At 46.9% G+C, this 26,500-nt stretch overlaps 1 protein-coding gene across 4 annotated transcripts in view; it reads left to right on the top strand.

The window, feature by feature from the left end:
• Positions 1–26,500, top strand: part of il1rapl1b (interleukin 1 receptor accessory protein-like 1b) — a 294,511-nt gene that overhangs the window by 199,824 nt on the left and 68,187 nt on the right. For all 4 annotated transcript variants that reach the window (XM_027011408.3, XM_027011407.3, XM_035520914.2 and 1 more), the window contains exon 6: positions 579–653. In XM_027011408.3, the coding sequence (XP_026867209.2) occupies positions 579–653 (75 nt within the window). The remainder of the gene's footprint in view (positions 1–578; positions 654–26,500) is intronic.

The raw sequence follows: 26,500 nt of genomic DNA, 5'->3' as shown, positions 1-26,500 counted from the left end.
AATAATACTTACATTAGGTACTGAAATATTTTACTTATAACCATTCCGCTCTGCCTCTGTCAACCATTTGAACTACCGTGCACTAGAATAGGCTCTCGCATCTGAAGCCGTTGCTTTGCTTAGCTGAAGCTTTGCTCTTCTGAGCCACTATAAATAAGAATAAACTTCCTCCTGGGTTTATATTAAAGCACACTGCTGGTTTGCAGTCAGTGTGTGTGTGTGTGTGTGTGTGTGTGTGTGTATGTGACGCAGCGTCTGACCTTAATCCGTGCTTCTTTGCTGGTGTATCTCTTGCTTTAATCACTGCCGTGGTGCGTCCTCGAAGGTACAGAAGCCATTAGTCGAGTTGAAATGGTTGTCAGGCTGAGTCTGGAAAGCCCATTACATTCTGTGCCTGAGCGAGCGAGTCTTATTCTCACCCACCCCCCCACCCCCGATGCCTATTTGGCCATGTATTTCCATCCTTCTTCAGTGGTCTGGGTGATTTTGCTCTCCACCACGACTAAAACTGTGTTGTTTCCTTGAGTGTTGACACAGATTTAATTAATTTTTTATGTCTCTCTCTTTTTCCTTTTTAGCCCCTTTGACCGACAAGCCTCCAAAGATCCTCTTTCCTGCGGAAAGCAAAATGAGTGTCATGGAGATGCAGTTAGGTAAGAATGCTGTTTCCTCCCCTCCAAGCGGCTTGCCGGTACCTGGCACGGGGAAGCCGGGCCTTCCTCATCCCATGCTGCTGCCAGCGGTTTTTGCTCAGCTTCTGCCAAACACATCTTGTATGTGATAGACATTCTTAATGACCCTCTCTGGGCACCCAGCTGGTAAAAGTAAAAGCAGCAGCAATTATTCCATATATGTGTGGTGCAGGTCAGGCTGCTGACTGTGTTCCGAGTATGTTTTCTGTGTATTCTGAGTGAGTTCTGTGCATGTTTAGAGTGTGTTCCGAGGCAGTTCTGAGAGTGTTCTGTGTGTGTTTTGAGTGTCTCAAGCAAGTTTTTTACATGTTCTGAGCAAGTTCTGAGCATGTTCTAAACATGATCTGAACCCGTTCAGAGCGTGTTCTGAACATGTTTTGAATATGTTCTGAGCCATTCAGAGCACATTCTGAGCGTGTTCTGAGCCGTTCAGAGCATGTTATGAGTGTGTTCTGAACATGTTCTGAGCGTGTTCTGAGCGTGTTCTGAGCGTGTTCTGGCCGCATTGCCCACGTCCGGCCCCTCCCTCCATCTCACAGTGGCCAGCGTGTTGTGCATGGCAAACAGCAGAGCTGCCGCAGGCGGGACGCCAGCACTTCATCACCTGGATAATGTATGGGACTGCCAATGGTGTTGAGACAATGGGCCTCTTCAGCTCTGGCATTTGACACTGGCTCGCAGGAGTGCAGCCACGGGGACAGGGAGCGGAGGTGCCGAGCACGAACAAGGGGCTTTACGGGACCAATCCCGCCTGCCTCACCATGCTCTCAAGCCAAAGGACCCTCTGAGTCGCAGTTCATCAAAGGGTGGACCATAAAAGGAGTGAAAAGGGCCCATTATGGGGAGTGCCTTTCAAAACGAATTTGTCAGGGCCGGTGCACGCAAGGGAACACTGGGAGATACCATTCACTGACGGAGGCTGATTCAGACAGAGGGACAGAGGAAGAGGAGAGAGTGGCTCTGTGAAAGACTGGGAGGGAGGGGACTCGATCCTCATGAGCGCAGGTTGAAGCACAATCCAGAGCGCTTCAGGAATGACGCGACCTTCTGTTTGGATGTTAGTGCCGTCACGAGCGCTTGGGTGCTCCGTGTGACCATGGGGCATCATTCAAATGGTTGGCCACTTCCGACCACTTTCCTAGCGCTGTGTCTGCCTGCACTTGGAAAAGCCGCTCTTGCACATGGGATACAGGGTTAGGAACAGGAAAGCAGCGCCCCCTGTTCCCAGCCCTGCAGTCACATTTACGTAATAAATGTAGGCATTCCTTTCGCTCTCACTGTCAGCATGGCGATGACAAGCCCATGTCAGCAGCAAACCTGGCAGCTGAAATTCTGCATTTCAGAAGTTATTTCATACTTTCTTTTTTTCAGATGCTTTTCGGGCGGGTTTCTTTAATATTCATTTCCTCATGAAGTATAAATACACACATGGACAGGTAATTAGGCTTCCATATCGCATATCACACACACACACACACACATACGCACACAGAGTGAGAGAGAGAAAGAGAGATATTGAAAGAGCAAGAGAGAGAGAGAGGGAGAGTTTAAGAGAGAGTGTTGAGAAGTTGTTAGGAAACTCTCAAACTCAACCTTAGGAAACACTGCGATTAATGTCAGCTGATGGTCTGAATCAATCAACACTTCTATCTCCCCTCTACACTGCATCAGCCTTTTTCTGGTCGATGTTTTTCTTGTGAAGTCATTTCACAGCCAGTCAGTGGATTTGCGCCTGAAATATTTTCTAAATTGTAGCCTTAGTTAAATGTGCTAGCTGGCCTATCTGGGTTGAGTGCATTAGCTGGGTTAGTGTGGTTTACTGGGTTAACTGAGTTAGCTCTCTGTAAGCACTTTGAGAAATACAAAACAAAACAGAAGTTGGCTGAAACCCTCTTTTATTTACATATCAATCAAACGACATGTTGAGGAGTCCTTGACTGCTTTGGGAACAAACTGATTCAATTTAACTATCAACTCTCTTTCTGTAAAGATTCACCAGACAATTCTGGCAGAGGTCTCTGGGGATTAAAAGGGGAACTTGTACAGTGCTGCATAAAAAACTCTAGCTGTGTGGTTACTACATAGACCTGGGTGGAGTTGTTAGAAGAAGCTATATGGAGTTATATGGAGTTGTTAGGTGCTGTTAGGTGTAGTATAATGCTAATAGGAACTGGATGGAGCTGTATGTTGCTGTGTAGAGCTAAATTGAGTTATTAGAACTGTTAGGAAGTACCTGAGATGTACGGAGATGTAAAGAGATATATGGAGATGTATGGAGTTGTTCTGAGCTGCTAGAGAATGTAGTGAGTTCTGTTGTGCTATTAGGAACCGTTAGGATGTGTAAGGAAATGAATGGTGCTGTTGGGAACTGTATGAAGCAGCACCTCTGCAGTACTGTTTGGAATTGTATGGAGATGTTATAAGCTGTGTAGTGCTGTTGGGAGCAGTAAGGAGCCGTATCCCAGCATTATCAACACTGCTGAATGTTTTTTGGTTTTTTTTTTTTTTTGGTTTTTTTTGTTTGCTGCAGTAAACCAGAATGTGCTGCATGTGTTTGTTGACAGCACTTGCAAATATCAGTGGTGACATTGACTTGTTTCTGTGCCTGCTGTCTGTCTCTGAGGCATGCTCAGTTGGGGCCGATCTCAGCTGGGCTTGCCAAACTGACGAATGATAAGCCTTCAGCTAAGTGTCACCTGCCCCTGAAGGGCCGTAGATCCGCGCCGCGCACTTCCAGTGGACTTTACAGCAGCAGGTTTTGCATCAGTCAGGCTCCATCTCACTGTTATAGATCACTGTTATGGAAAGAAGCGGAAAGTTTCCGCCGGTGCCTGGCTTGTCAGGTGGCGTGGGCTGATATGTGGGTTCTGCCTGCAGCTTCATGGAGTGTGACTCTGTATGAGGTCACTGCACCATCCTGGCCTGCTGCATCTCCACACTTGCACACCACACTTAAGGCCTAATCAGCTCTTTTGGCTCCATTCATATTTGCAATTAGACGTATCGGACATGTTTTGTTTTGTTTTTTTCTGCAGCAGCCTGTTCTCACATGAAATATCGAATTACATCATACTTCCATGTTACCTTGATGTCAGTAGTGAATTTCTACTATAGATTTTTTACACACATATATTCTGCGCACACAAAGATCTGTGGAAGACGGTGGATGGAGTTTGGCTTTCGGACAGCTGTTGCTGTAACAGTGAGCCCTGGACATCACATCACTTCTCTGTACTTAATGCCCAGTTGCAGTGGTATTTCTCTGTGTTCTTACTGCCCAGCTGCTGTCTTTAGAAACAAGCACAGTGGAGTGATTCCTTCAGACATCGCTGAGCACATGCCAGCCCAGACAACAGCCCAGAGTGGGTCACCACACTAGGGTTAGTGTGTGTGTGTGTGTGGGTGTAGGTGGGTGGGTGTGGCCTTTAGTGTTTTTAGTGTCCTGTTCACTCCCCATATATGAGCAGTCTTGTGGAAAAAGACTTAGGTTAGCTATGTTTAGGGTTTAGATATTATTTCAGAATCTGGTAGCATGAACCATAAACCCCCATATCTCTCTTCCTCCACCCCCATATCTCTCTTCCTCCACCCCCATATCTCTCTTCCTCCACCCTCCCATATCTCTCTTCCTCCACCCCCATATCTCTCTTCCTCCACCCTCCCATATCTCTCTTCCTCCACCCCCATATCTCTCTTCCTCCACCCCCATATCTCTCTTCCTCCACCCTCCCATATCTCTCTTCCTCCACCCCCATATCTCTCTTCCTCCACCCTCCCATATCTCTCTTCCTCCACCCCCATATCTCTCTTCCTCCACCCTCCCATATCTCTCTTCCTCCACCCCCATCTCTCCTTTCCTCCACCCCCATATCTCTCTTCCTCCACCCCCATATCTCTCTTCCTCCACCCTCCCATATCTCTCTTCCTCCACCCCCATCTCTCCTTTCCTCCACCCCCATATCTCTCTTCCTCCACCCCCATATCTCTCTTCCTCCACCCCATATCTCTCTTCCTCCACCCCCATATCTCTCTTCCTCCACCCCCATATCTCTCTTCCTCCACCCTCCCATATCTCTCTTCCTCCACCCCCATCTCTCCTTTCCTCCACCCCCATATCTCTCTTCCTCCACCCCCATATCTCTCTTCCTCCACCCCCATATCTCTCTTCCTCCACCCTCCCATATCTCTCTTCCTCCACCCCCATCTCTCCTTTCCTCCACCCCCACCCCCTTCCTTTCTTTGCTCTCTCATGCCGGGGATGCTGAGAGGAAAGAGACACACTTCAAACTGCAGAGCTGCCAAAGTGAAGGTGAAAAACAAGAGAGAAAAAGGGTAAGAGAGGGAGAAGACGAGAAAGAGCGAGGGAGAGAAAGAGAGGGAGCGAGAGAGAAAGTGTTTCAAGCATTGTGAGTGCTGGGTTTGATCTTTGACATTAAACACTCTTTTACGGTGTTCCATTTCTGACATGGATTCCTAGTGTTCATCATGTCTGCTGTCACAGTGTCCTGCTGAACTTTTTTTCCTTTCTACTGTAGGCCAAACTCTGGTCTCTGAGGTCTTCTTCTCATCTCCCCCGCTGCGAATACCTGCGCTCTCTCTCAGAGATACGGCTGTTAAAACCCCAGTGGTCCCTTTGGCCCTGTCCCACCACAAATTGTCAGAAGTTCAGGACTGTAAAATAGTGTCCTGCCACCAGCTGTAGCTATTTCCTATGGTACCAGTATTTGGTTACTTTTGATTGGTCGGTCAGTAGTGGCAAACCTGATTCTTGGTTAAGATAAGGCAGTCCAGGCCAGGGGGTGGTGGGTGTTGTGAGAGCGCAGCTGGTGGACTGAGGAGTGAGGTTTGGAGAAATCTTTCCCTTTCTCTCCCTCTTTCTCTTCATCACCCCTTTCTCTCTCTCTCTCTCTCTCTCTCTCTCTCTCTCTCTCTCTCTCTCTCGCTCTCGCTCTCTCTGTTAGGTAACATTCAGGTAGTATTCTGTAAGCTGCATTTCGGTTATTTTTAATGTGTTTTGCTTCAGTATAATAGCTCAATAATTGTAATGTCTCATTTGGAGTCACATAACTTTATTAAATTTTACACGCGTTAAAAGCTTTGCACGCTCCCATTTCCGTCATTGGCTGCAGGTAGGTGAGGTAAAGAATAAGTAAATACACCAAAACCCCCTTCACTATCCAGATCCCCTTATCCAGAGTACCCCCCCCCCCCCCACTTACCCCTTTCCCCCATCTCCACACTCTCTGAGCAGGGAGCTCTCTCTGCTTCTCTGCTGTCATGCTTTGTAAACACCCCGAGCGTCTGCTCTCCACCCTGCGACACCTGACATTCACCTGCGTCTCTGATATCTGACATCGGCGCTGGAGTCCAGCACACGAATCGCTCCACAAACGGCACGTCCGCCTCACGCTCCTTCTCCACCTGAATGCGCGACTCCAGAGAGGAGAACAAGGGAAAAGAGCAGCTGTCAGAACCCAGACAAGGGCCTTCTGGCAAGCGGGTCACCAGCGGATTGAGCTTCGCTCTCTCTCCTTTCATTTTTGCTCCGCCATCCAGATAAAGAGATGGAATGAATAAGTCGGTCTCATGACAAGGGTGTGAAAACCTTTTTGCATATCAGTGCAGCAAAACATTCTGGAAAATAAGAAAAGAAGATTGCATCACCATTTCCCAAATGTACATATGAGGCTATATGGTACATATAAGTACATATAAGGTTTATAAGGCTAGCCAAGCACATGACCCACCACATGTCACAATAGAACAATATGTGTTGCAGTGTTTGTTAAGTGTTTGATTTATAAATAATTTTTGAGGACTATTAATGTCAGTGCTCTGTAAAATATGCAGTAAGACTGGGCCTCAGAGGGTTGCAACCCAAGAAGATTTTGATGACCCATCGCAAGTTCTCAAGGGTGGAAGAGCAACAGATCTTCTGTCTGGGTGGGAGGGATGACCTAAGCTCCTCCCTCCTGTAACTTGACAGCAGGACTAGCCAATCCTGGGCAACTGCCATTTTGCACTGCAGGGGCCAGGGTGGGCAGTATGCCCACGCCGTAGCCAACGCCGCGATGGATGAATTTCTCTTCACGATGTGAGGAAGCACATGCTTCCCTTCACTTGGTCTGATTGGTTGGTGCTGCAAAACAGCAGAGATGCAGGCTACAGATACTGGAGACGTAGCATGAAGGCAAACACATGACATCATCAAGGCAAACCACAACATTAGCCCCGAGAATCTAAGTGTAGTTCTCAGAGAGCCAACACGAGTCCGTGTTCTGCTTTTGCACTCAGCGCTAGAATAAACCAGGGTTATCTGAGCCAGCAGCCTCTGACTGCATCCTCTTAGGTCTCGATTACCTCATTCCAGTGTTACGGGAACCAGAACAAAGCAGAGACCTGACTAGAGTGGCAGAGCGCTGAACTGAGAGCGCCAGTGTGCTGGCATGGTGTTTTAGGTGCATGGTGTTTAAGCTTCTAAACCTTCAGTTAGGCTCTCCCTATAGGCCCTGTTCATAGGACCCTAAACAACAGGCAGATCTCACTTGTTATCATGAGCCAAATGTGAGCACCACCCTCCAGGAGCCAAGCCGAGCGCTTAGCCTCAAGGACTGGTTTGTGCAGGTTTCCCTGCTCCCAGCATACGTCTTGGGGTTTCTGGGCCTGTCTGGCTGCTGTGGCTGGTATTGGAACATCAGCGGCTATCATGACTTCTGTGACAAGTTTCTAGCCCACACGTGGTTTAATCCTAGCAGGGTTCAGCCCTCTGGCAGACATGCTTGTGATACAGTCAGGTACCTCACTTCTGAAGAGGCTTGGTTGTGACCTCACTGGGGAAGTAGGACCGGTTTTGGTAGAATGTGTCTGTATGTGCTTGACTCTAATTTTGTCCTGATGGCATGCGGTGGTATTGCTAATGTGTTTCCAGTAACTGATCCTCACTGTGGAGAATCTGGCCACTGGCAGCAGAACCAATCAAAGGCAAATAATACAAGCATGCTTTTCAGTGGGAAGGTTGCACAGAGTTACTTTTATATTTGGGGAAAAAACTTTTAGCTTTCTTCTTCAAAATACCTTTAGCGGAGATGGTAGTGTAGCAGATCTTAGCGCACACGTCACAGGCTCTCATGGGGGCACTAGTGACAAAGACCTCCACACCATTACTTTTATCATTATTACCCAGCTAGCTGTCACAAGCTAGGCCATGGCTCGCAGCGGTGTGCAGAGGGACAGCAAGCTGCTGACTCTGAAGCCATCTGGCATGTGGAGCATGCTAGATAGGAGCACAGATGCCCGGCTGAATGTCACGGTGGTTGAAATGTGCGTACCTGCAGCCACGGGGGGGGGGCTGTGTGGCAGATCAATATTACAATATTTCTCTCAATTAGGGAATGCTTACTGTTGTCCGAAGCACTGCTGTCCTCACTCAGCGTTCCTTTTGCAGGGAATAGGCCTCAAGAGAACACAGGAGAGTGAAGGAGAGGGAGAGGGAGAGAGAGGGAGAGAGAATGGAGAGAGGGGAGAGAAGGCGAATTGGGGAGGGAGAGAGAGTGAGGTAGGGAAAGTGAGGGAGAGAGAGTGAGGTAGGGAAAGTGAGGGAGAGAGAGGTGGTGAAACTGGAACCAATCTGCATATGTTGGGAATCATCCTATGGTGCAACCACATTATGTGTGGGGATGATGATGAAGATGAAGAAAGTAATGCCAATGATGGTGAATAAGACAAAGGTAATGGTGAGGAAGAAAAGCAGGAGGAAGAGTACGGTTATGGTCCGCACCCAGTCGAGTCTGACTAATACCTGCCTTTCTGTTAAGTAAGACACTGAGTGGAGTTGGTTTCTCAAACACCTCTTATGTATTGAACAATAGTCTCTCTCTTTATTCTTTTTCTCTTCTGTAGTTAATGTCAAAAAGCACAAGTACTACATTTAATTCCAAAGCTAGCGAAACTGCACTGTGACAGATGTTGAGTACCTGCCGTACCTGTTGAGCACGGCCATCTCAAATGAACTGGATTTGAATTGCAGACGATTATAATTGCAAAGTATCAACCCACTAGCCTTTTACCAAACACTCTTAATGTCTAATTTTCAACAAGTAATTATTAGACTATGATCTGTCCCTTTTTTCTGAGGCATTCGTACACCTTCCAGTAAAATATATGCCGTGAGCGCTCAGACATTATTGTTAAATTCTATTTCTTAAAGAGCGATGTGAGAAATGGATTTAGTCTGAATGCTGAGTGAGATTTGCAGAGAAGCAGAAAAAATGTTCGGAAATGACTTTATTCCTCAGCCAAGCGTTCTGCTTTTCTTACTGCTCTGGGGCCCGCTGCTTTTATACAGCAGTCGCAGAGCCTGTTTGTATTGATTTGGGAAGATGATAACTCTAAAAAGGATTATATTTTGATTTGTACTTTTCATTTTTCAGCAATCCTATAAACTTACAGCCATAGCATGGATCACAATCAAATCACTTCTCTCTTTTTTCAGCTTTTCCAGCACACAAAAGTCAATTCAAACCACCTTTGCTGGATACAGTTATATGTTCATTACATGGCCTTTATTATTTGAAGGAGACACAGATGTACTGTACTCTGGAGCGAGGGTGGAGCTATGACAGGAGTCCTTGGTCGGTGTACCCAACTGAAATGTGAAGAGGTGACTTCATTTCTTCACCGAGACAACTACTTAGGTTCTGCAGACCAAGTGCGACTTTCTTGGTATTCTGTACCTCAACGTTAGCGTTTGTGTCTGGGTGGGCTCGTTCGGTCCACGACATTTGTGATTCACTGGGCACACAGCACCTGCAGCATGCCGCACTCTGCTAGGCCAGCGTGTCTGTGGAATATTCTCCTGAATGTTCCCGGCTGTGACTCTTCTCTGCTTGCTGGATTCAACTGATGGTGTTTCCTTCCCATGAGCTACACCACCAGTGCGCAATTACAACAAGATAATACCAGTGTACAAAAAAAAAAAAACCCCAAAACAACATGGTAATGATGATGTTCTAATCCACGTTTGGCTGGTTTTCACAGCTGGTTTTTGGCTGGTTTTCATCGTTTAGACAGTCTCAGTAGTTACTGATATGGTTCTGTACATTTTGTGATATTCACAAACAGGACAGTCCATCAGATTCTCGGTGTCCAAACTCTGACTCACATCATGGACAGCAGAGCTGAACGCATAGAATGATCTTCTAGCTACGCTAACTAATGTTAAACATGAAAGTAAACAAAAAATAGTGTAATTCTAGTGGAAGTTATGATATTCAAGTGCATCTCCCACACAGATAAGGCTAGACTAGCAGCACTTAGTTATTTAGCATTATATTTAACCATTATAATCTGCTCCACTCACCACTGTCATGCTTTATTTTTTGCTCTTCCTCTTTTGTCTTCTCTCTTTTCATTGCCAGAAGGATAACTCCTCTTCATTTTTGTTGACTGGCTTTTGTTGTTGACAACTTGTTGTCATTATTAAACAATCATGCACGCTATTTGCAACGGCAGTGAGTGGAGTCAGGCGGGGGCCCCCTTAGCGGATTCACGTCTCATACTGGCATTGCAAACTTTGTATACTGGCACTGCTGTAGTTTAAAGTTTGTCAGCCCTCAGGGGCCCCCCACTGGCCTGGGGCTCCTAGGAGTTGCCTACCCTGCCTGGTGGCAAGCAGCACCTTTGTGTGTGATAGTTGCTCTATGGTGGGTGATAGCTGTTCTGAGTGGGTAATAGCTGTTCTGAGTGTGTGATAAATGCTCAAAGGTGGGTGGGGGTTGTAAGTGTGTGATAGTTGCTGTAAGGTGGGTGATTGTCTGAGCCATAATTACTGCTCTTTAGTGCTATGCATCACTCAGAACACATAGTTTAGTCCCTCTGTGTCTCCCTCTTTCTCCTCTAACTCACTTTTCCCTCTTTCACTCTCTCTCCTTCCTGTTGCTCATCTCTTTTTCTGTCTTTTATGCTCTCTCCCCCTCTCTTTCTCCCTCTGTCTCCCTCACTCTTTCTGTCGTGCCCCCTTGCTGGAGGCAATACTGTGTACTGACGTGCAGACATTTTCCTGTCACATGTGGCACCAGCCAGACCAACCAACCACCCAAACCAAACAATTGAAAATGATTTCCTATGAGGCATCCTGAAAACATTTCTGCTTATTGAGTGGTTTATTTAGACTACTTATTATTTTTATACAAAAGTGAATCAAGGTCCAATGCATTTTAAATGCATTTTAATCTTCTGTTTGATTCAATACTGGCTGCTGTGTATTTGGGTAAAAAAATACAACAGCTAAAGTACTGTGTACTGGCAGCTGTGTTTGATGGGTTCCACATCTGCGAGTGTGTCCAGTGTTTGATGGACTCCATGTCTGCGAGTGTTTGTCCAGTGTTTGATGGGCTTCACGTCTGTGAGTGTTTGTCCAGTGTTTGATGGACTCCATGTCTGCGAGTGTTTGTCCAGTGTTTGATGGTCTCCACGTTTGTGAGTGTGTCCAGTGTTTGATGGGCTCCACGTCTGCGAGTGTGTGTCCAGTGTTTGATGGGCTTCACGTCTGTGAGTGTTTGTCCAGTGTTTGATGGACTCCATGTCTGCGAGTGTGTGTCCAGTGTTTGATGGTCTCCACGTCTGTGAGTGTGTCCAGTGTTTGATGGGCTCCACGTCTGCGAGTGTGTGTCCAGTGTTTGATGGGCTCCACATCTGCGAGTGTGTCCAGTGTTTGATGGACTCCATGTCTGTGAGTGTTTGTCCAGTGTTTGATGGGCTCTACATCTGTGAGTGTTTCTCCAGTGCTTGATGGGCTCCACGTCTGTGAGTGTGTGTCCAGTGTCCAATACTGGATGAAAACTGAAGATGGATTGGTGGCCTGTTGAGCTGTTGGTGATGTTGGTGATGTTGAGCTTCTGCTTCCCTCCTGCTTCCCTCCTGTTCGCTGAACACACCTCTGCACGCCTTCTGGCCCAGACAGGCAAATAATGAGGAAGATTTTATTATTCACTAAGTCTGGGAGCAAGGAGGGGCAAAGTGATGTTTGAGAAGATGGTGGTATGGATGGGTCACTTGCCCAGTCCCTGTGAAGACGTCTCCTTCTTTCACGGCTTCACACGTGTGGAAATGAAATGAACTTCGTCTATCCGCACTATCACGGCAGTTCTCCTTAACAGTTCTCCATGACAGTTCTCCATGACAGCTCTTTTTGTGCTTTAGTTCTCCTGCTAGTGGTATTTTCATCAACATTTTCACAACTCTGATTTGACGTTTTTTACCTGTCATCGGCTGACACTTGTAGAAGCTTATCTTTCTGATCTATGACTGATTCCCCTCTGTTTCAAAGGCCTGCACTCTGGTGAATACCTATCTACAGTAGAGTTGTTCAGCTTTAGGCCCTCAAGCCCAGATTCCAGTCCTGGATTTTGTAATCACTGGAAGCAAAATGAGCAGTTGATGTAACTGTGTGACTACGCAACTCATGAGGCAGCAATGTTTGTACTTGCGGGGCTATGATGTATCCATGCTCTATGCTATAGGGGAGGGTTGGTTTGGTGGGTGGGTTCACATGTCCCTATTACAGAAGAAGGGTTGGTGTGGTTGGTGGGTTCACGTGCAGAGGAAGATTGGTTTACCGAGTGGGTGCACGTGTCTTTGTTACTGAAGGAGGGTTAGTTTGATGGGTGGGTTCATGTGTCCTTGGTACAGCAGCAGGATTCGGTTTAGTGGGAGGGTGCACGTGCAGAAGCACACCCCAGGCCCATCAGACCAGGCCAGCCAGACCTGGCTGAATGTACCAGACTGGCTGGGGGGTTTAAACTGGTCCTGTGATCTGGCCAAATATTTAAACTAACTATGTCATGGTGTTTATCACCTCCTGACACTCTGACTGACTGAGCACTGTCTCTCGCTCTCTCTCTCTCTCTCTCTCTCTCTCTCTCTCTCTTGCTCTCTCTCTCCCTTTCTTGGGTTTTGTCAGCTGTTTTTCTTTTCTACACATTTTGTTTGGCTGTGTTTTCCAGTTCTCCCAGTTATGTGATTTCTATTTCTTTGAGTAATTGTATTTTGTTTATTTGTTGTATACTGTACTGATTAATAAAGTATTGGTAATTCTCTTACCCTCTTTTTCAATCTTGCTCTCTCCCTCGCACTTTCTCTTTTTCTTTTACTCATTCTGTCCCTTTCTCTCTCTCCCCATTTCACTCTGTTCTGTTCACTCTCTCTCTCGCTCTCTCTCTCTCTCTCTCACCCTTTCTTTCTATGTTTGCTATCCTCTACCGTTTTTCACACTCATGCTTTTCTTCAACAAGGAAAGACTCTCTTCTCTGTCCCCCAAACACCTTCAACCACCCCCACCTCAGGTATGCCACAGATCTGTTCTGGGAACTTTATAGCGCTTGTTCCCTGTCCCGATGACCAAGGCTGTCTCTCATACATGTAAGGCGCCTCTTCCGAGCAAAACTGCGGAGACACCCGTCACAGAGGGGGAAGAAAGCGTTGCCATGTCGTCGCTATTGGGGATGACGAGCGCGGTTCTCCACCCCCCTTTGGTCCTTTTGGTCCTGCACTCTACACAGTCTGTGCGTGGGCTGCTCCCATGATGTCCGCGCTCTTGGAGAGAGAGACAGAGCGCAGTCAAACATGTGCTGCCATGTCAGTGGAGCATGCAGGCCTTCCTGCGCGTTAGTGGAGAAAGTACCTGGTTCATCATCTCTCTGAAGAAGGGAGCTATTTTAAATAGTCTTTTTTATAAGTGAACAATGTCCTTTAATGGTGTTCAACTATTATTGAAATTAGCCTTTATTGTGCACCAGTATGTTCCTTGGGAACATTTCAGATAATAGGTCTTTGCTAGATCTTTGTACATCTTTTGTTACTTGAAATATTTCCACTGGCAGTACTGAGGTTGCTAAAAAGCATTTGACTAAGAACTGACTCATCACTGCGAATTTAAAATCATTGATCACTGATTTGTATTTTTTGACGCATGCTGAATAGTGAAAATATCTGATTTACCTACATTCTTCCAATATTAAAATATAGAGTGGAAAATGCTAATTTAACTTATTATATCATTATCTATGAATAGCAAGGCTGCTACAGACACAAATTATTATGGACAGAATCTAGCGTGCTTTGCATAATGTCAGGCCATTCCACAATGACCCTGCTAGCATTTACTGTCTGATTTACACAGAGATACCCACAGCCCAAACCTTTGACAGTTTGAATGTGCTAATTAGCTCTTGTGTGTGTGTGTGTGTATGTGTGCATGTGTGTGTGCATGTGTGTGTGAGTGTGAGTGTGTGTGAGTGTGTGTGTGTGTGTGTGTGTATGTGTGCATGTGTGTGTGTCTGTGTGTGTCTAGTGTGTTCATCAAAAAGAGCTCACTTTGTATCAGAGAATAACAGGCGGGTAGCCCACCCCTGGGAGCCACCGCTGGGTCACAGCAGGCATGTTTGTCGTCTTTCCCTTCCCTGCCATGACCACACTGAAGGCATACTGAACAGGTCACACCGTGCACCTCAGTGAACTCCTGAGCTGTTGTCATGAGCCACCAGCCCACAGCCCTAAAAGCACACGCACACACACACGCGCAAACAGACAACCACGCACTACCTGGACATCACTTCCTGCTGATAGGTGGAGAAGCGGGGAGGTTTACAGGAGTGTTTGTCGCCATCCTGTGTACTAATCCACCGCAGTGTCAAGCTCTCATTTCTTCCTCAGTGAGTTTTACCAGACACAGAGAAGGCTTAGGCCCTCAGGAACACACACACACACATCACACACCACAGAGAAGGCTTAGGCCCATAGGAGAACACACAATGAACAAATACCACACACCACAGAGAAGGTTTAGGCCCATAGGAACACACACATACCGCGCACACACCACACACCACAGAAAATGCTTAGGACCGCAGGAACCCACACATCACACACCACAGAGAAGGCTTAGGCCCATAGGAACACACACACCGAACAAAGACCACACACCACAGAGAACGTTTAGGCCCATAGGAACACACACATACCGCGCACACACCACACACCACAGAAAATGCTTAGGACCGCAGGAACACACACATCAAACACCACAGAGAAGGCTTAGGCCCATAGGAACACACACACCGAACAAAGACCACACACCACAGAGAAGGTTTAGGCCCATAGGAACACACACATACCGTGCACACACCACACACCACAGAGAATGCTTAGGACCGCAGGAACACACACATCAAACACCACAGAGAAGGTTTAGGCCCATAGGAACACACACACACAACACAGAGACACCACACACCACAGAGAAGGCTTAGGCCCATAGGAACACACACACATACCACATACTACAGAGAAGTCCCATAAGAACATGTGCACAGAGACAGTGACCCTAACTCTCTTTTAACAGAAAAATGTTTAACAGACTAGCCAGACACATTTCCTACATGATCACCAGCATAATACGAGTTGGTGTGCTGTTTACTTCAGACTGAATACAAGGTAAAGGTTGTTGTTCATGACGTGATAATGTCCATGCAGTAAATGTTGCTCTGATAGCAGCATTTGTCATTTTGATTAAATGCTGATGTGTTGTTTTATGTGGCGGTGAGGTTATTTTGCTAGAAAAAGGCTTGTCAAATGACAGAGTATGATTTTACAGCATAAAACCTAATTCACTGGGCACATTTCAGCACCCTGGAGAGCTCCTTTATTGCAGGTGTGTTGGCAGTACTCATGCAAACAGCACCCGTATCTCATATGCCGGCTGTTCTTATTGAGAATGGAAGCAGGGGCCATCACTTTGGTTTCTCACTCAGTCCCAAGTGAGGGGTGACTCAGCATGACACATACCACACTACCTTAGGTCCTCTGGGTTGGGACCTGCACGTTGGGAGGTGGCGTTTACTGCTAATGGGCAGCTAATGGGTGACGTTTGTAGGTAGTGCAAGGGCTTCACACTTAATGGGAGGAGTTTGCAAGTAATGTGAGGGGTTCACAGCTAATGGGAGAAGTTTGCAGCTGTCTTGATTTGTCCTGACCATCTTATACTGGATTTGTACTGTTAAGAAAGCATCACATATGTGAGAGCGACTATCCCTGTGAATGTCATTTAAGAATTCTATGTCCAAGCTCACAAGAACTCTCCAATCATGTCATTTTGTCTACAACTGCCGTGATTGATTTTACATGTGCTGGGGATCGGATAACAAGAGCACTCCATATTCTGCTAAGACAGGCACTAAGTAATTGGTTAGAGGGGCTGATTCAGACAGCCACGTTCTCGACGCAGAATCTCGGCAGGCTATGGGTTTTCCCACATCCCCTCCTCCATTTCATGGCATTTCATAGTTTTTTTGCTGCTTCCTCTTCGGATTGAAGTTTACCTGTCCTACTTTCTGTATTCCCAACAGCAAGCGCTTTGCAGAATGATCTAGATTCTAGTTTGCACTCCCTGCGACCAATCAGCTCCCCCAAAGCTCCTCTCTCAGCACATTCCCGGCGTTCCTCTTTGCTCCACACCTCTGGCCTGATGATTCCAGTTTAAACCTGTCTGCTCCTGTGTCTCCCACTCTCTCTCCCAGTGCCTTGTCCCATGTTTTAATGCCACTGCCTGGGTTTTAAACCTTGCTGCTTGAGTTGAGTCTTTCATTCTACTGCCTGGGTTAAATCTTCTTTTCATGTAGTTTTAATCCAACTGATTGGGTTAATATTGCTGTCTGGGCTGACTATTTAATATTGCTGTCTGTGTTATAATATTATAATAATTGCTTTTTTTCAGTGCCTTTAAGTAAAAAGGCTAAAGTAAATAATATATAATAATAAATCAATTAATAATAAGATTACAGGAAAGTAAATTTCACATAGTAAAATTAAAATATGATCAAATAAAATTAATAAACAAAAAAACATATGCTGCAGTGTTTCAATAATTGGGATGCTGAACTGAAAGAGGTGAATTTTCAGATGCTTTTTGAAACAAAGGGAAATTCAGGCACATTGGTACTGTTCCAGGGGACTGGGCTAGGTTTGAAATATTGGTTTGAGTCTTTAATTATGATGCATGAAATGAGGATTTTCTTTATGTAGCTTTAATCCTTCTTCCTGGTTTGAGACTTTAATCCTGCTGTCTGAGTTGAGTTCCTAATCTAAACACCTGCACTGAACATTTAATATGCATATTTAATGCTGGGTTGAGTATTTAATCCTGGATTGAGTCTTTAAAACTGCTGCCTGGGTTGAGCAATCCTGGGTTGAGTCTTTAATCCTGGCTGTCTTGGTTGAGCAATCCTGGGTTGAGTCTTTAATCATGTTGCCGGGGTTGAGTTTTTGCCCCCCTGCAGTATCTCTGGCATGAGGCATGCAGGGGTGAGGTCCCAGAGGCCACGCTACATTACTGACACCTGCTGTTCCACAGAGAGAACATGGAAAGAGTCACATCACAAAGGAGCGAGTGGAAGAAAAGAAAAATTCTGCCAGTTACTGAGAAAAATTATAGTTATTTGCAGCTGCAGCTGTATGTACAGGCTGAATAGTTTCAGACATTTTGTACCACTTGTCTGTGTTAGTAATAATTTCACTCACATAAATGTGCTGCAGAAAGACCCTGTTTGCACATTTGTTTTGTTATACAAAATTCTGTGAGAATGAGCCTTATTTTGTCCAGTTGTACCTTCATTTTTGTCAGTGTAGAAGTGATGGTTTAAGATGGGAGAGGCGCTTGTTTCATGTATTTTAAATAGTCATTTCAGCCAAATGTTCATCATTTGTCCATGATGGCTTAAACCATCCACCTTCACCCAACACCTTCCAATGTTTACCACATAGACATATTTAAGAATATATACATCAGCTCCTTCTAATTTCATTTTTTTTAAGAATACCAGAACATGGTGTAGGTTTGCTAGAAATGCGTTATAATTGTTTTATGTGGTGTTGTAAGTGTGTTATATCTGTGCTGTATCTCCTTTATCTTTAGGACAGCACACTTTCCCTGACCATTAGGTGTACGAGCCAAACCGTTATGATCCAGCTCACCGTGGATCAGCTGGTGGGTATGAGGGTAACAACGGCAAAAACCCCCACCTGTGGTAACAAAATAAACCTCCGGGGAAATGTAAACCCCCGCAGTCCTGTCCCCAAAACTCTACTACTGTCTCTCGTCCAGCTCAGTGCCCGGCACCTCCGTTCCGGAGCAGTGTAGATTCCAGCAGCGCTCCATCAACCCACAGTCATTGCCCGGGGGAGTCTGGCTACAGGGCCCTCCTGCACCCCAAGCCCCCGCCCCTGCCAAACAGCCGTGACACTTCAGGGGAAAGGCAGATTTTCAGGCGACAGAGAAGGACAGACCCCACTGTCTTCGAACCCGACTGCAAACTCTGAGTAAAGTAGTGCTTTGGAAGGCATGCTCAGAAATGGCTCAAGAAATGGGAGCTTCTGCGCATAGCTTCCTGACGCTGTAGAGTCCCGGCCCTGAACGTGTACAGCTCATTTATATTGCTTTCCTCTCCAGCCACAGGCTGAAGGCTGTTGATTAAACACAGTTGCTGTAGAGACCCGGGGAGACCCAGTGACTCTGGTCTGAATGCTGTTTTCTCCCCTGTGAAAAGCAGGTGCCTGCTACAGTGCTGTCATTTTAACAAGACAGATAATTGAGTTGATAAGAGCGCGCGGTCTCGGTGTGGCCTCCCCTTCTACCGGAGCACGCTTTGGATCACGGCAGGAATTAATTTCAAAGCAGTGATTATTGCAGCAGGTTGGCGGTGGAGAGCAACCTGGGATGTGGTCAAGGACCGTAGCATTCAGAGGACAAACAAGAACTGTGCAATTTTCCACAATTATTCAAAAAGCTTATAATTATAAATTAGAGTCCTATTAGAGAGGCATGACAACATACTGTATGAGAAATTGTTTTAATACTTAAACATTTTGCTGTCCCTGTGTGTCATGATTTTGCAGCTAAAGTGTTTAATAGCACAGAGCATTTGAAGACGTCAAAAGTGCCTCATGTCAAATAGTCTCCTGGTCCCCTCAGGCTGTGGTAGAAATAGAGCTTTCCGCTAAATCAGCAAATCAGTGTTTTCCGGGCCTGCTCCTCGAGTAATTCTGCTCAGCAGGTTTTAATATGTCTAGCCCTCCCAACACATCGGACTCCACTCTTTGGCTAATGACCCACCACTCCGTGAGTTGGGAGACCGTGAGACTCTGTGAGGAAGCCAGGTGGAGCTGCTCCGGAGCTGCCAGTCACTGCTCCAAGGAACTGCATGTTCTACAGGGAACACAGTGCACAATCTCATACTGTCTCTTCACTTCTGTGCTTCCTGGCCTCGCTGTCCAAGAGAAAGGCTTTGTTTAGACCACGTATGACAGATGTTCTCGCGGAGGTTTGTGCCTGTTAGCGTGTCAGTTAACAATTTAGTCTGAGCGACAGTTCGGGATATCTGTTGCCATGGGCATCTGCTTGATGATGTCATCAACGCGCACGTCGTCCACCTGCGGCAGCAGCAGTTGCTATGGAGATACTTTGTATGGGAATGTAGTCAGAGCCAGGTAGAATTGGTGGAAAGGTGTTGTTAGGTTTCACTCTGGCCACTCCGTGTCTCACTCTAACTTTACAAGTCATTTTTATTTAAGCTGTTTTACCAAGTGAAATCATTTCAGATCATTTTGTTTTTCTTTTGAATCCATCATTATTTAGGCCAGCTTTTTTAAGACATGATTCTAAGTATGTGTGTGTGTGTGTGTGTGTGTGTGTGTGTGTTTGTGTGTGCGTGTGTGCGTGTGTGTGCGTGCGTGCATGCGTGCGTGTGTGTGCGTGCGCGCGCGTGCGTGCGAGCGTGCGTGCGTGTGCGTGCGTGCGTGCGCGCGTGCGTGTGTGCGTGTGTGTGTGTGTGTGTGTGTGTGTGTGTGTGTGTGTGTGTGTGTGTGTGCGTGCGTGTGCACGTGTGGGTTTTGGGACAGTTGTTATGGCCAGAGAGGAGGTCTCTCAGTTATCCCGTTTGATAACTGAACAGTCAAAGTCACAGAGAAGGTCACCATATTTAATTAACAACTAAACATACAGGAACAAACAAAGGCTTCCCATAAGCGGTTCTGACTTGGTGTCACAAGTAGGCTGAGCAGAATGTGGGGATGAGTCGCGTAAAACAAAGACATACGTTTATTAACACATAACATGGAAACATAGCACGCAGGCTATGAAGGTTAAACACTGACAACCATAACACGTAATCGATAGACTTTTATACACGTATACTAATGACACAATGAGGAGCAGGTGTGGAACACAGGGAGGGCATGGCCCCACACACACACACACACACACACACACACAAACACACACGGGGGGAAGTTTGGGAACGAGGGGCCATACTGTGACACTTGGATGGTGCCCCCACCCCCCACCTTTCCGCAGCCAAAAAATTAAAATAAAATAAAACACCATGCTTCAGCTCTTACTGACATTTTGAGTTTTCTCCGTTCCCCATACCTCAAACTTCCAGTGAGGAGACCTGAGGTTAACCTATCCCAAAGAGGGGCACAGTCAGTTTTCCCTCAGGTGAGCTGATAGAGGGGAAGAATCCATCACCTCCCTCTCCACAACCTCCCTCTCAAAAAACACAGAGGGCCATAACACCCCCACCCATACCACATTAAACACCCTAATGTGTTTAGTGTAAACATTTCAAAAATTCCCCCAATAGCAAAAAGAATAACCTTGCCCAGGAATGGCAGTGAAGGGACACTACAATTACTGGAACTTCATCTCAGTTGCATCACTCTTGTCAAAGTCATTCATTATATCCATGAAGATCTCCCATGCAATAGAACAGTTCACAGAGACAATACGTCAAATGCATTCAGCCGTTCCATCTGGGTCCCATCTGCTGACAGCAGGGAGCACGAAAATGATCAAAATCTGTCCAAGTAGGTCAGTATAGAGCAGCATCAGTAGTGCACAAGAGAAGAAAGATCTCAGATTCTTTTTAGTGTCAGCAAATACATTGGTACACCTTGTATCTGCCTTTTATTAGTAGAATAATCAAGCTAAGTGACTGCAAAAATAAACTCCACCTCAGCAACCTGATTAGCGGAGCAGGAATGCTGACAGAAAACAGTGGAAAAAGATCAACCTTAAAGTGTTTAAATACAACAGTTAGTCGCTCAAAAACAGCCTTTGGATGACCACGGTGATGACTCCACGATGAGCATGATGACTCCAAGATGAGTCTGATGACTCCACGATGAGCGTGATGACTCCACAATGAGCATGATGACTCCATGATGAGTGTGAGGTCTCCGCGATGAGTGGTAAATAACTGTCATCCAAATATGACCTACAGTTGGGTAAACTAGGCAACTGGGGAGTTTACAAGCCTTTGAAAAGTGGAAGGTGCATTTCTCATGCCAAAGGCCATGACAAAAGCTGAAGTTCACTTAACCCTTATGGTTGAAGGAACCTGCCTGCATCCTTTTAATAAGTCTAGTTTGCTAACGTATCTTGCTAAGTCTACTTAAAGGAGGTGAATCTACCAGGGGTGAAACAGTGATATTTCAGCAATCTGTGCAGAGCTGAGAGGTTCCATCAGGCTTAGGAGCCAGGAGAGGAGGGGAGCTCCAAGCTGAGCTTTACCATGCGTGCTCCTACGTACTCCTGCGTGCTCCTGCGTGCTCCTGCTTACTCCTGCATGCTCCATCTCCTTTGGAGGTAGGTCACGCTCCTCTGGGACAGTGTGGTAAGGATGCTGTGCCACTAGAGCAGTGTCCCCTGCATCTGTGTCATGTAGGACGTCAGTAGTCTGAGTTGGAACATCGGGAAACAAGAATAAAACAGAAAAAACTGAATAATCTCTGTGAGATCACTCTGTTCGCTGTCAGGCAAGGCACTAAAATAACACTTAACGATGTACTCAAATCTCAGGGATATTCAATCGCTCTGGCACTCCAGAGTCCGCTTCACTCTTCTCAGTGAGCGCAACAGTAGTGGCAAGAGGAACTCACAATCACATCCCTAGGACAATTCCTTTTTATCATGTCAATACAATATAATCTGTTTATGCCGATGGAGACAGGAGAAGTGGAGATGTTCACCTGGTAGTGGTGAACCTGCAAGAGGAAACTACTATATCCTGACCTCTAGGTTCTAAAGACTTTTGCATTGCAATAATATGCCTTCCTTTTTCTCTGAGATATTGCGGGTTTTCCTTGGCCAACAGACAATCCTTAATAGGTTTTTCCTCAGAACTCAATCTCGTAGACAAACATGATGGTTAGCAGGATATGAAACATCAGCAATCCACTTCTCTTTCAGCAGCTTCAGTGGAGCCCAAATGGTGAAATCTAACACACGTTCAGAAGACCTGATCCAAAGTTACTCTGGAACTACCCCCCTGCTTGCAGAATGCAGGAGGCCCACTCCGAGATCCCAGCCCCTGTGCCACTCCAGACAATAACGTCTCATCAGAGATTTCATCAAAGTTTGATGAAATCTGTCATGTAACTCAGGATGATAAGCACTTGAGACTAGATGAAGAACCCTAGAAGTAAACCTAGAACCATGGTCAGACTGAAATACATGTGGAAGTGCACATGTCTGTGTATTTATAATACAGTGCACATCTGTGAGTATTTATGTAACACACAGCACATGCATGTATATTTTTGACACTGCACAGTCTGGGTCTGGAGAGACCCGGGTTTGAAGAGCTCATTGTCTCTTGTACACGGCCATGTCGGGGATGACTCAACAGATGCAACAAGGCAGGCTGTGTGGCTCACCTGTCTGCTGCCCTCCGTACCCCACCGCTGACAGTCATTTCATTATGGACTGCTTGCAAACTTGCTTCGAGAGCCAAAGGTGGTCTCTCTCCCACTTCCTGCCTCGTTATATTTTTGTGTTCTAAATATTTAATGCGGGAGAGAGCTCTAGAAGAGACTCCGGCTGTGTCAGACTCAGGAACAGGAGCACCACTCTGCCACACACACACACACACACGCACAGCTCAGAGGTGGTAGCCATACACTCACTGCTCTGCCCTAAGGCCTCTCTGGCTCTGGTTCTGATGTGACAGCTTCCTGAGTCCAGTCCACTTGGGCCGTAATGAGAGGCTAAATAAACACTTCCTGTTAGCCATCAGCTGCACAAACCATTATGGAGAAACCTCGGAATTGAAAAGGCCGATATTGAAAAGGCTTAAAGGCTGAACATGGGCTGTTACAGTCCCTGGTCTAGTGACTAGTGAAAGTACACTACTCTCTTGACCCTGCAGACTGCAGATTTGAGCCCTGACCTTGCTAACTCCACTCATATAGGCAATAAGTGATCCATCAACATATGCTGTACACAATAAACAGACATGTCTGCCCATTTAAACACTTCTCTTCATTAGAGTGGACACCCTCAGTTGTCTGGGCGACCACAGGCCTTGGACGTGGGCTCTCACGGGGACGGAGCGCCGCTGCCTGTCTCAGCGCCGCTGCCTGTCCGAGCTGGCCGGCAACCCTCCGAGCTCAATTATAGCAAAGATTCCAGAAATGGTAGCAGAGCAGGGTACTCGGAGAGACTGTGGTACCCAGGCTGATCCCAGCTCATTTACTAACACCAGCTCAGGCACTAGAGCTTCCTGCTGTCTGTATTTCTTTCCTCTCTAATTCTCTCTCTCTCTCTCTCTCTCTCTCTCTCTCTAACTCGCAGTCTTCTTCCTCTTTCCTCTCTTTCTCTCACAGACACACACACACACACACACACACACACACACACACTCACACACATAAGATTGGTACACCTTGTCCAATTCTTTCTGGTCAGTAGGGAGTAATCATCAGTTGCTAGGGAGAATATTTGCAGGTAATGGCTCTCATGTGCCATTCAGATGGGTTGTTTTGAGATGAGTTTCCAGGTCATTCTGCTGGGTCAGGACACTTATACAGACTGTCCTTATCTCTGTCCTGCTTCTTACAGTACAATGTGACACACGCTCAGGTCATTCACACTGCATTAAAAGTCAGGACGAGCTAGGATTTATCATATACACTACAGTGCACAAGTAGGTGAGCTGGACGCCTCAGAAAGGCAGCTATATAGAACCTGGAGGTCAGAGACAGCAGTTCACCTCCCTGTCAAATCCAAAATATCTGTGTGGGGTCGCTTCATTAGTCAAACAGACAATGATGAGTTGAATAAGGCATGAAATTAGAGCAAAGACCTCCCCCCAATCCCCATCCGGAATTTACATATGGACAGAGAAACTGGTTTAGAGCAGAGTTGAGTTGTTGGTGATGGACCCTGCCCTCAGGGCTGTAATGACCGGGTGGGGAGGTCACTCGTGTAATGTGGTTAACCTTGTCTCACAGGATGTTCACCTGCTGAACTTTCCTCCTTCAACCTCAGTCTTCCCAGTGGGACCCAGGACAAATCAGACAGGTCAGGGCCAGCTGGCAGTGTTTTAGAACCATTCAAGCTACAACATGTCTGGAGCTTTCCAGTTGCTTACACATGCGTACACACACACACGCACACACACACACACACACACACACACACACACACACACACACACACAATACATATACATACACACAAACACACACACACACACACACACACACACACAACACATCATGTCTCACACAGTGCTTACTGGCCCTCACATCATTTGAAGTGCTCTGGTTAGCACTGAGGTCAGCAGACCAGGCCTGAAGTCATCTTCTGTATAAACGCTCCAAGACATATGAAGGTCGGCAGGTATTACCCACTTATCACACAGATCCTTGAGCAGGGGGAATGGACATTGGCGTTCAGCGGAGCGGAACCGTCATGGGTTTGGCAGCGGGCAGTCAGCGTGCACTCCAGGCGATCCAGAACACAGTGCTCAACGTGTTTAGCATGCTGTGGGACCATGGGGCTTTCCACGTCCCCCCGCTGGAGCTGACCTGCGCCGCTCAGGAGAGACCAGCTCCCCAACATATGTAGGAGAGACCGCCCTACACTGCTTTAGGCATCCATCAAACCCTCTATGTCCATCAAGTCCTCTTCGTGTCGTTATCCGTCTGCTTTACGTGGCTGCTCTGCTGTAAAACATGCCATTGTGTCCAGCCTCAGTGGGACAGGTGAGGTGTCAAGCCCTGTCCCTCTGCACAGATGGTAACTCGGTTTGTCTTTGTCTGCCATGCTCGGCTGCGCCACCGCCCAGTATAAGGTGGTTGGAGCTGGTGGAATGTGCGGAGGAGTTGGGGGCAGTGCGGTTTCTCCTGCCTGCCTGGACACTGGGGCTCTAATGCTGGTGGGGAGTTATGGTGTAAGTAGATTGCCGCTTGTTTGGAACAGAGTGCAGCGCTGACCTACTTCCGTTCCTGCACTGTTTTCTCGCACTTTCATCTCAGGCCAGACTTCCGAAAGCAGAACGCAGCCCACAGCTCATTAAAGCCGTGCCGTTAGAAGTTCAAAATAAAACGCTATATTTTTCTTTCTTATTTCCTTTCTTTTTTCCCGAAAAAGACAGACTTTGGACCGGAGTCTCAAAAGGGCCAGCCGTATTCCAGAGAAAAAAACAGACTCACTCGCCCACCCCACCTCGCAAAGATTTATGCCCTATAAAACACATAACTCACAGAATTTGCACAGCCAGAAAGCAATGCAGAAATCTTCCGGTATCGATCTTTATGTTTATAATTGAAATCTGTAAAGGTTGAGCCTTTTTGTGCTAATACACATTACCATGCTTTATGCATTACTGGGGAAGGTATTAATTCCACATGACACGGTGGATGCTGTCACCAGCTGCAGAATGTACGCCACTCATCTGTTCCCTGCAGACATGACGCTCTGGATGCTGTTCGGCACACTAGCGGCTCGGCCAGGGTCTGCTCGATAGTCGCGGGGTAACGGCATGTTTCAGCTCCTCAGTCACCCTGCAGCATTTCAGCCTCCCATAGTCACATAATAGAGCTGCATGCCAGCAGAGAAGGACGTGTGACCTTGGGGAACGCCAGCAACCGCAAACTTTTCCTTTGGTTCTTTCGCCTTCTGTAACTCTCTCTCTCTCTCTCCCGCTCTCTCCCTCTCTTTTTCTTCCTGTCGCTCTCTCCCTCTCTCCCTCCCTCTCCCTCTCTCTCCCTCTCTCCCTCCCTCTCGCTCTCTCTCTTTCCCTCTCCTCACCCCCCCCCCCCCCCCTTTCTCCCATCACTCCAGAGTTTCCTATGGAACTGCAGACATCTGCTAATCTCCTTTAAGCAGAGCGGAGTTAATTGCTCCAGACCAGGCGGCTTGCGAGCGTAAGGATATGACTGGCTGTCCTCTGCCGTGGGGCTGGAAGGTCGCCGGCCCTATCGGCTAAGTGCAGCCCTGTGCTCCCCTGCAAGCCCTGCACAGTGCACACAGAGACAAACACTCTTAAGCTCACACCCTGGCGTGCAGTAATTGTGTTATTTCTTAATTTGCTTGTGCTGCACAGGTTTCCGAAGCTGCTCGCTGAGTTATTGCCATCCACATTAAATGAGGGGAAAACAAACAGAGGTGCTGATTGAAAAGCTCTGCATGGGAGCAGCCTGGTAAAAGGGAGGGGCAAAAAGAGCATGTGGGAGTGGGGATTGGGCTAAGGGACTGGGGGCGGGGCAAGAGAGGAGAAAGCAGCCCCCCCCTCGCTGCTCCCTCCTCCCGAGGCCACTAGCTTCGTGCAGGGTCCCTTTCCTCAGCTTCCAGCCAGGGTGGAGTGGTGAGGACAGCCTCCCCTGTAATCAAGAACAGTTACATCAGAGCCCTGCTCCGCTTTACCAGAGCCCGGGGGAGGGGGGGAGGGAGGGAGAGAGGGAGAGAGAGAGAG

Source organism: Electrophorus electricus, chromosome 23 (genome assembly GCF_041902795.1).
Source record: "Electrophorus electricus isolate QZ-2024a chromosome 23, ASM4190279v1, whole genome shotgun sequence".
In the NCBI taxonomy this organism is placed as follows: domain Eukaryota; kingdom Metazoa; phylum Chordata; class Actinopteri; order Gymnotiformes; family Gymnotidae; genus Electrophorus; species Electrophorus electricus.
The sequence above is the reverse complement of the archived record's forward strand: the minus strand, read 5'-3'. Positions and strand labels throughout refer to the sequence as shown.